This window comes from Sapajus apella, unplaced genomic scaffold (genome assembly GCF_009761245.1).
Source record: "Sapajus apella isolate SASKATOON/1434 unplaced genomic scaffold, GSC_monkey_1.0 scaffold96, whole genome shotgun sequence".
Taxonomy (NCBI): domain Eukaryota; kingdom Metazoa; phylum Chordata; class Mammalia; order Primates; family Cebidae; genus Sapajus; species Sapajus apella.
Genome location: NW_022437036.1, coordinates 4,024,469 through 4,035,543, shown reverse-complemented (window position 1 = coordinate 4,035,543; position 11,075 = coordinate 4,024,469). Strand labels below are relative to the sequence as shown.

Genomic DNA, 11,075 nt, shown 5'->3' with positions numbered 1-11,075 from the left:
AAAGCATTGATCTAATCTGGCTCCATTCAGTGCAGTTAAATACCGCATGCGAGCACCACCATCCAGGAGTTCATCCAGTGTAGACTAATTAAAAGCTGGGCTTCTAAATGTTTGCATTATGCAAGCATCCTTAGCATATTGCTCTATAGGTGTTTAAGAGTGCTTTAAGAGAGATTTGGGAAATTGGTTGGGGATTTGTTTTGTTGGCCTGGGAATGTGCTATTATTTTTTCCCAGTTCATATAAAGGGATGAAGCCCTGATATCTGAAAATTTGCTCTCCACAGTGTTTCCAGGAATTGACAATATTTGGATAGTGAGAGGTGTCTGTACTTTACTTGACCTAAATTGCTGGTAGAGGGGGATATTTTTGTATGATTGGGCGAGGTCAAACACAGAATCGAATCAGGAAGAACAGGGCCTGACGTGATGAATCCCTGCCTCGCCTTGCCATTGACAATAGACGGAATAAATGCCCCCAAAGAGCCCTGCATCATGAACGGTTGCTGGAAATCCTCTCTTAGGGCTTCACTGCTCGCTGTCAGGCAGCAGCCATGCTACCCGGGACAGTGGGAAAGGGGTTTTGCAGCTGTGCTGCAGCGGTGACCGGTTAAACCCACGGGCCCCACCAAGCCAGGATGCAGAGCTCGGCCTGTCTCATGGCACAGGCTCGGGTGCACAGAGCTTGTAATTAATTAGAGCCACAGCTGATTGATTTTTTTCAAGGCTGGCACTGAAGCTGGGTGCCTGAGAAGACGATGAATCTGCAGTGCCAAAGTACCGCCTGGCCTGTCAGGAACCAGCTGCAGCTGGGATTCTCTGCAGCCTTCCCTGCAGCAAGCTGGGGTTGCCACGAGCCTGGCCTGTCCAGCGTGGCATCGGGTGGGCATGCCTGCTGTGTCTGGCAGCCTTGACACCCCCAGGCTCTGCTGGAAGATGCTCATGGCCTGAAAGCTCATTTTGTAGTCACTCTACACTGAGATACACCTTCTGCGCTGGCAGGATTAACGCAAACAGAATCTACTTGGCTCATTCCTGGCCGGGCCTCAACAGGCCCGCATTGCCGCTGTCTGCCAGGGAGAGCCACTCCATGATACTGTTAATTAAAACATGACATTTGGGGGCAAGAAAAAAGTTAAAAATGCTAAAGTCATCTTCCCTAATAGAAATCTTATTTTGGAGGTGCTCACAGAGGTCAGGCTGACCAGAAAAACCCACAAGCCATAAATAAGCTCAAATAGTTTTATTTAATTTAGTTAACTTGGTGCCTGGACTCCTCACGAGAGAGGTGCCTGGCATCAGCACAGGGTGGGGGTGGCCACCCTCATCTCTCTCGCCCCTGGGCCCCAGGGCTGAGAGGAGAGAGAGAGGTGAACTTTCTTGGAAGAATGTGGAACTGCTGAGTAGATGCTTTGGAATTTGCTGACCCGGGCATCTGAAAGTGCAGCCTGACCGGCCATCTCTGCACTGAGCTATCTATAGTCTGACGGCTATTTTCAATTGGAAATTCATTTTAAGGTGGTGGCAGTGACAGGGGAGTGGCTGTATCTGTAATCTGCTATTTCACACAGAGAATTCCCTTCTTTCATTGTGTTTTCTGGCCAAAGTCACTGCTTTGAGCATGGATGGGTCTTGGAACCCAAGACTGAGCTGGCTGCTTGGAGAAAAGTCGGGAGGATTCGAGAAGGCCCGAGGGAGAGTGTGCTCTGAGTTGGGGGTGGCAGGAAACGTCTTAAATTTGCAGGCCCAAGCCTTCTGCAGTGATGGGAATAGGACTGTGGCTTCCGTGGATCTCACTCAGTCTCAGGGCTCTTGGGCTAATTTGTGAAATTACGTCTTCCCTCAGGACTGGGAGAGAACAGCCTTGACTAGGAGAAATTTAATTCCCTCCACTGTGGTCCTCTTTAGTGAAAAACCAAAATGGATTCTCTCTCCTTCTAGTTTCCCTCTGAGTCACAAGAAATGAGGCTGGGGAGGAGAGCCTGGAGTTGCTATGGAAGCATGATGCCCAGAACCCACTATGGCAGGGATGGCCGTTGGTGTCCCGGACTATGGTGTAGACATTGTTTCCTGTGCTAGGATGTGGACTGGTCCTCCACCCCTGTGCCTTTGAAGCTGTGCCTGCCTGTGATCCGGAGCAGCACAAACCCACAGAACCCAGCCCACCCTGCAGGAAGTTGGGGAGCTTCCCGGGCACTCTGGTGCCAAGGAAGCACAACTTAAAGAGGAAATTTCCCTGAAATGCATGCAGACTTCCTTCCAGAATGTTCTGGAAGGAAACACAATTTAAAGAGGAAATTTCCCTGAAATGCACACAGACCTCCTTCCAGAATGTTCTCTAAATTCTCCTCCAATTTGACTGTCATCACCACAGAACCCACACCCCATGATAAATGGCCAGACCCTTACTGTCTTTGCTTCACTCTAGGCATCTCAGGCCACTAACAAGGAGGTGGAGGTCTCAAGGCTGTTATCAACTGATTCTGCTGGAGGCCAGACCGTAAATGGCTTTCTTCCGTGACAGCGTCAGTTCAGTTACAAATCTCCCTGTCCGATGATAAAGGATTTGGCTGGGCTATGGCCCTGGTTTCTGGGAGGAAATCTCTAAGTCCTTGGAGTTTCCTGAGTGATAGGGGGAATCTGTGTTATTCACGGTGGGCCTTTCCAATCATGCCGGAGTTCATGCTCGAGAAATTACCGGGATGCAAGCTGACCATACCAGAAAGGCCGACCAGGTGACTGGAGGCTTGGGGCTTTGACCCACATGACTTCAGTCTTCTAGTAAAGGTAGGAGGGCTGGAGACTGAGTTTAATTGCATGGCCAGTGAGTTAATCAATCATGTCTATGTCATGAAACTCCAATAAAAATTCTGGACTTGGGCTCAGGTGAGGTCCTCACTGGTGAGCACATCCAGGTGACTTGTCCTGATCCACAGGGAGGTGCCATGGAGCCTTCCAGGCCTGGCCCTATGCATCTCTTCACTGGGCTGGGCTGCATTTCCACCCTTAGATAACAAAACTGTAATTTTGTAATGGCAGCAGTTTCCTGAGTTCTGCCAGTTTTTCTGGCAAATTTCGAAACCTAAGGGGGTTGTGGGAAATGCCAAATTTTTGGCCAGTTGGCCAGAAGTGCAGGTGTCCTGGGGACGCTGGAGCTCCTAGCTGGAATTTCTTGTGGGTGTTGTGCGTTAGAATTGCAGGGCAGATCCTCAAAGCAAGTTCTGGGGAAAGGTAGCAATGCATCTCTGCATTTTTACTTCCATTTGGTACTGGGCTAATGCAGCTGGTCCTCTGAATTTTCTAGGGGGCTTTTGGAAAAAAGAGCCGTCTGGAACTCTTCCTGAACAATTCTGATCCCATAGACCCGCCACGGGTCCTGGAGTCTGTATTTCTGAAAAGCTCTCCTAAGTAGTACCGAGGAAGAATCATATTTGAGACTAACTTTCTCATGTAGCCACACATACCTCCCAAACAGAGAAAATGTGTTTGAAAGAAGGGTAGATGCAGAGAATGGGGAGCCCATTCCCCAGTGTTCCAACCACACAGGGAGCACAGGGACGGCAGACAGAGAGTTCCATGCTCAGAGGTCAGTGCCACAGCCTGTGTCCTCACGCGGAGGTCCGTCTATGAAGAGGCCTGTTTGGTGACCCTGCATCCCTTTCTGGGTGCTGAGCTCTTGGAGACACTTGTGAGGCCCTCTTGCTTCTCCATATGTCCCCACTTGGATCTTTCAGGTTTCCTTAGGGTCCTGACATCAGTGTCCTCTGAGGGGTTGCCCATACTAGACCTCAGGGACCAGTAGGAAGCCCTAGGGGCTGCTGGCAGGGGCCAGGACCCTCAGCATTGAGGATTTGAGTGGATGGAACTGCACATCTCACACCTGGGGTGAGGAAGAACGTACTGAGAACCAGATGGTGCACGAGGAGGGAGGAAGAAGGCGGCCGTCACCATGACAGCTTCTCAAGCGTGTGGCCTTCTTCCTCTCTCCTAACACTTCCCTGAGCTGCCTCTGTCTCCCATGGGGTGGCAGCCACGTCTCCTCTCTGATCTCCCTGCTTCTCATCTTGCCCCTGTGCAGCCTGTTCCCCACACAGGGTGATCCTTTACAAGCCAACCAGCCACGTCTTTCCCTTCCTTAAAATCCTCTGAGGCTCCCTTGCACTGTGAAAATTAGAGCAAAAGCCCCGGGGACCCATCCCTGCCTGTTTCCTCCCCTCCCTTGGTCCCATCATGCTCCAAATCATAGCCACATGGTTTTTGCTTTCTGTTTTTCAAAGAATTTCAAATTCTCTTCTCCCACAGGGCGTTTGCAGAAGCTTTTCCCACACATGGCGCAGCTTGTTCCCAGACATTCATCATCCTGTCTTAAATGTCACTCTTCAGAGAGGCCTTCTTTGGTCAAGCTATGTAGGTAGGCTGCCCCTGCTATTTTCTGTGACGTTATCTTGTTGATGTCTTTCACAAAATTGATCACCCTTTTAAGTATATATTTGTTTTTGCTGTGTCTTTCATGAGGCTATTGAATGTTGCATGGACCAGTGCCTGGCACAAAGAATGTGCTGATTTTAGTAGAGTAATTAATACAAGCGGTAGCAGGTTTATTTCTGGATCACATGACTCAGCCAGGGCAGGTGGGCATGGACCTCTGTTCTCCACACTCCACCTAAAGAACTTTCTCTACCTCCTCGTATCCTTACCTGGAATATGTGGCCTCTGAGGTTTGCGAAATAGGAGTACATGGAGGCACAAGAGTTGTCATCAGCCTGGCAGCTGCAGGCCCCCTTCTGTTCTCAGTCACTTTACCCTACCTGTCCTGTGGCTCCCACCTCCTGCAGGGAAGTCTGGGGAACAGAGGAGGCAGGAGGGATGCTAGGAGGGGTGGGGAGGGAGGAGAGCCACAGCTGGAGGAGGCAGGAAGGATGCTGGGTAGGTCCTGCTGGGAGGAAGGATGCTGGGTAGGCCTTGCTGGGAGGAGGGATGCTGGGTGGGTGCTGCTGGGGGGAGGGATGTGGGGTGGGCATTTCTGAGAGGAGGGTGGGTACTGCTGGGGGGAGGGACACTGGGAAGGCATTGCTGGGAGGAGGGTGGGCATTGCCTAGAGGACGGACACTGGGTGAGCACCTCTGGGAGGAGAGACACTGGGTGGGCACTGCTGGGAGAGGGGGGAGGGGGAGGAGCCACCCAGCCCGAGGTCTGTGGTGGGAGGAGATGACAAGAAGCAGGGAGAACACTCACGGGATAAATTCTGCAGCTTCCTTCAGATCTTCTCTGCATAGGGGTTTCTGGAAACTCAGGTTCAGTGAGAACAGCAGGGACGGACTCAGGACAAACCCTCCATCTCCTTTCACGTTAGGCCGGCCCACAGGCTGTGGTGTCTGCATCTTGGCCGTCCCTGCAGTGTATATGGCCGTCAGGCAGTGCACAAAGACGCCACAGTCACTCATAGACACTGCTGGCCTCATGCTCCAGATGGCCCTGGGACAATGGGCCACCAAGGGAAATAAATGATTGCGTGGGCTCAGGTGACCTCCAGCCCACTTCAGGGCCGCTCTTGTTCCCCATGCCACCTCCCTCCTTCCTATGGGCTCCCAGGAAATCGTGGCAGAGGCCAGCTCAGTGATTTACCTCCTGCCTTCCCGTGGCTTCCTCCCCGTCCTGTGCCTCTCATGTTTAATGATGAGGCTGTGGAAGGTGGTGATATCAGTTTTAGGGCTGGGGTTGTGTTACTTGAAGAAAGTCAGTGCACATGTAATTTGAGTTTCCTCAAGAAGGAAAATTATATTTTTTTCTGATCTCAAAAATAATGGTAGGAAGATAAATGTGCACAATAACACTTTGGGGTTTTAAACTAATGAGTTTAAGTTTTAAAAAATGTTAAAAACCTTTCTATTTGGAGAAAGCTGGAAGAATCCACTTTGGGGATCTGGAGTTTCTCAGGAGCTGTGTTACCTGGGGGTAGTCTGGCTGGTTGGCAGCAGCTTTTGTATGAGGAGGGGCATGGGGTCCTGACTTAGGCAGAGAAGGCTTTGTGGAAGAGGTGCAAAGCCCAGCTTCGGGCTGCGTTTTCTGCACACCAGGAGCAAAAGCAGTTCCTGGCAAGATTTCTTCTACTGCTCAGAGCCAACATGCATATTCCAAAGGATGAGATGGGGAGAATTTGACATGTTTTGGTTTGGAAATAAGTCAAAGGAAGGCTAATATTAACAAGGACCACAATAATAACCACCATTGACTGTGTCTGCGTTAGATACCAGGCCCTATTCTAAGTGTTGTGAGTGCCCTCCGCCATTTAATCTCCACGGAGTCCTGAAGGGGCTTCCCAGGTTTGTCCCCATCACACAGATGAGGCAATTGTTCTGTTAAGACTGTCCTTGGGTCATTATGTCAGCAATGAAATTGGTGCTGCCATTATTAAACCCTTACTGTGTGCTGGGCATTTGTGTATGCATGCATGCATGTGTGTGGACACGTGTGTATTTGCATGTGCATGTGTTGTGTGCCTGTGTCTGTGCACATGTGGAAAGAAAGTGACCTGTATGGGAATGAAGAATTCCAACCCAGGAGGAGGCTGTGCCTGTGACTGCCACGAGAAGTGGGAGCCATACCTTGTTGGTGATACTTGGAGAAATGGGTTCCAAATGCATATTTACTTCCAGTTCTCTGTGTGACCTTGGGCGAGTCACTTCAGCTTCCTGAGCTTTGTTTTTAAAAATATTTTTTAAATTTATAAAACCGCGGACCATTCTATATGAAGAGAAAGGTGTGTGCAAATATTCAGTTAATAATCATAAGGTGGAGGTGTGTGGACGCTCGGACCCGGAGGTGGCGCAGGGGCCTCTCCCGGAAGGCTGGAGGGCTTCCCTCCCAACCCTCCAACTGCCCACTTGCTGAGCCTGTGCTCATCTGTTCAGTGGAAATGCTATGTGCTGCAGCCCTCAGAAGTAAAGCCACTAGGTAAGTGCGACACTCTGTGCCCAAATTGGTGCAAAGCCCCTTGTGTACGCTCTTATTGGCCTCCCAAGTAGCATGGCAACATCAGTCCTGTCACTCCCCCACTTAGAAGATGAGAAGAGCACAGATTCTAGACAGAAATGGAGGTCACGCAGCGGAGATGGGATCCAGGCAGAGATGAATCCAATCTCCAGCCTGAATCCTTCCTTTCCATGCTACGCTTGAAGCTCAGTATTTCTTCCTGGTTGATTCTCCCCACTTCCCCACCCCCAGGTATATCGCATCACTGCTTGGACAGTAGCCATGACTGTGTTTTGGTAAAAGTTGTTGAATAATCAGGCTGCTGGGTAATTTTTCCATTTCACTTTTCTTAGTCATCATGGGGCCCCATGAAAAAGGCAACTCAAATTGTAAATTACTCAAAGGAAGGACAGAAAGGTCTTCTGTTTGCATCAAACCTAAGGATTTGCTGTAGACAGTAGAAATTTATTAATAACAAATTCCACTGCTTTCCTTGCTGGAAGAGAGGCATGGAATCCACTCTGAGTGAAGGCATCAAGTTTAAGTTGCTAATTACTTCCTGATCGTGCAGAATAAAAGCTACATCTTTTGAAATACACCAGGCAACTAAACGTTATTTTTGGCTTTCCCTGATGTTGGTTAAGGAATCCAGATGTTATTGCAATAACCACTCCATAAACAAACAGAACATCCAGCTGTGAGAACTGGCTTCTCAGCATGCGTCCCGGCAGAGGCTCTTCCAGGGCTGGGCTCTGATGGTCGCCCTGCTTCAGCACAGCCCTTACTGGCAGGCAGAGGGCTATGGGCACAGTCACAGGCTGAAGGTGACTCTAGCACAGAACCTCCTGATGGTAAACAGGAGTAAACACGGGACCCACCTGGAACCTTTGTCTGTTGACTTCTTAGCAAATGGAGGCAGCTCTAGTCTGTGGAGAGTTTGGATATGGGAGACCATGATTTGAGCAGACTGAAATAAGTAGAATGCAAACATATTTAGATGGCACAATTAAATTTAGATTTATCAATGCTGATAACAGTGGGGAAAGCTAGTGTTTATTGGGGCTTATTAGATTTTTACTCTGAATCCTCACAACTTATGAGGGGGTTCATTTTTTTTCTCTTTGATATATGTACTTCTTTTTTTAAATTATATTTTAAGTTCTGGGGTACATGTGCAGAACATGCAGGTTTGTTACCTAGGTATACATATGCCATGGTGGTTTGCTGCATCCATCACCCCGTCACCTACAGACTGTGATCTAGTGTGATTTCCCCAAAGATGCTCAATAGGTCTATGGTGAACGTAGAATTTGAATACGGAAAACCTGGTTCTGCTACTTTCTGTGTTTCTTTTTGGTTCAAGCCAGCCTTTCTTCTTTCAAAACAACTTCAATGGGATTCATGGTTTTAGAAAATAAACTTGATTTTGAGATTCAGACAATAGTGCATTTTTAATGTTTATTCTTTTATCTTGAAAAACTGCTGTGTTTATGAAATGATCTGTGCTCACTCAGTGTCAACACTTCAAACAACACAGGCAGTATGATGACAAGTCAGGGATCAGCTCTAATCTCAGCCCCCAATTTAATATTTTGCTGAATATTCTTCTGAAGATAGTTCATCCCACACTGTACCATGATATAAGATGCTCCAAGGGTGCTGAAGAGAGAGGGATTTCTGCAGTCAAGAGAACTGGGAGACTCTTGGACAGTCACAATGTGCATTTGTATATTGAAGGCTCTTAAAAGTTCTGCACCAAATAAACCCTTGGATTGGCTTGATCCAATGCCATGTTTCCAAAACCTACTTGCCGATGGACACCTCATTCCATAACACAGGTTGACATTTCTTCTAGAGAGTGTGCTTTGATAAATACTGCTCTCTCAACATCGTGCATTCATCCAGCAAGTATTTACCAAGCAGGGACTCTGGGCCAGATCTGTGCCAGGCTCTGGAGGCTCTGAGTGGACCAGCCAGCCCTGGCCCCATAGTGTCACTTCTCGTGGGAGGGGCAGCATATAAGCCAATGAGAAAACGAAGAAACACACAGGTACTTTCAGATGCTGATCATGACTACCACAAGATAACAGAGTTCCAGGTGGTGTGTATTTTGAGATGATCTTCTCAACAATGAGACAGAATGAACCATGCAAACTTTGGGGGCTATGAAAGTTTTAGGAAAGAGCTAGAGTGAAAAATCCTTTGACCTATATAGATACAAATAAGTACAAATTACATGTGTGTAATTTTACGTAGTTGACACCACATTATATGCTGGCACCTGCCTTTTGAAAATGTCAAAGGTAATGTTGCCAGTCAATAAATACATTTCACTATCATGTTCAATTGCTGCAGGGCACTTATTCAAGCGCATACTGCATTTTTCTTAACCAAGACTCAGTGGTGGGTATAGAAAGTTTTTTCATGCATGCATTTTTCCCACTTCTGAAATGGTCTCCTTAGAATAAATTCCCCAAATTGGATTGCTGGATTCAAAGGCATGAACATTTTACATTTGTAAACAATAATGTCAAACTACCTTCCAGAAATGATGCTCACTTTACTTTCCCTCCAAGACTGCATGAAAATGCCTGTTTTCTTAAATGCTTCCAACTACGTTTTAATTCTCATTCCATCTGTTAGGTAAAAAATGATATTTAATTTTTATTTGATTGATAGTGAGCTTGAACATGCCCATTAGCCTTTTGCATTTGTTCTTTTGTGAGACATCTCTTCATATACTTTGTCAATGTTTCTCTTCATATACTACCTTGTTTTCTTATTGATTTGTTAGCACTCTTTGTATATTGTGAATATTAACTTTTGTAATAAGAATTATGAAATTGTTGTTGTCTTTAGCTTTGCTTATCCAGTTTAAAGCCGTTCAGAAATGTTGTAAATATGTATGTTGTTAAATGTATGTCTTATTTTGTGTTTTCTGATGCTCATATGTTTAGAATGGTCAATCAACCCCAACTTAGTGATTATATAAATATTCTCCCATATTTGCTTTTAGTATTTTTTCCTTTTCCTATAAACCTTGGTTCTTTCAGGAGTTTACTTTGCAGTAAGAAATGGATTGGCTTCCAGTTTTTTATTTCCCAATTGGTGATTCAGCTGTTCCATTTCCATATTCTCCATTATTAGAAATGACCACTGTATTATGTTCTAAAATATCTACATACTTGGGACTCTTCCTATAATCTCAGTTTGTTTCTTTGAGCTATCTTTTGGTTCACGTTTCAAACCACAATGCTTTACTGAACTGTTATCATCTTATACATTTTTGATACTTAGCAAGACAAGCTCTTCAATGCCACTCTTTTAAAGTTTTTTTTTGGTGGTTGTAAGATGTTTATTCTTCTAGGTAAACTTTAGAATCACTCTTTTTGTCTAAGGTACAATACATCCCACATTGCAATTATGCTGAATGTCTAGAAAAAATATGTCTTTATTGCATCGAGTCTTCTTATCCAATAAAGAAGACATGAATTTCCATGTATTGAAATCTCTTAAGAAGATCTTCACTGAAATTTATTTTTGACTTTTCACATGTCCTGCAAGTGTATTGTTAAATTTATTTTTAGGTATTTCAGGGGAAATGGTTTTCTAAAGTATGTACTTTCTAACTTGTTATAATTTACATGTAAGATAGTCATTGATTGTTGTGTATTATTTATAACTGATCACGTTACTGTATTTTTATTGTTTTAATAGTTTTTCTATTATTTTGGGTTTTCCTGTAATACGACCTTATTATCTACAGATTATGATTGTTTTGCCTTTTCCAATGTTCATGACTGTTTTTATATTCTTGTCTGATTGCTTTGTTCGGCACTTCTAAAATAATGTCATACAATACTAGTTGTAAAGGGTACTCTTACCTTGTGACTTTCATAGGATGCTGCTAGTACTTTTGCAAGTAAATTTGATGGTAATTTTTGGATTGGAATGTGAATTTTAAAAAATCCTATGGTGCACACTCCTGCAGTCCCGGCACTTTGAGAAGACAAGGCTGGTGGATTGCTTGAGCCCAGGAGTTTGAGATCAGCCTGGGCAACATGCCAAAACTCTGTCTCTACAAAACAAACAAACAAACAATAAA

General features: G+C 45.8%; 1 protein-coding gene across 1 annotated transcript; it reads left to right on the top strand.

The window, feature by feature from the left end:
- The first annotated feature begins 7,441 nt into the window (after positions 1-7,441).
- Positions 7,442-9,388, top strand: LOC116535773 (uncharacterized protein C20orf197-like). The gene is given in 3 exon segments (XM_032257135.1): positions 7,442-7,794; positions 8,485-8,628; positions 8,630-9,388. Coding segments are annotated over 3 exon segments (387 nt in total). The 5' UTR covers positions 7,442-7,725; the 3' UTR covers positions 8,804-9,388.
- Positions 9,389-11,075: the final 1,687 nt, after the last annotated feature.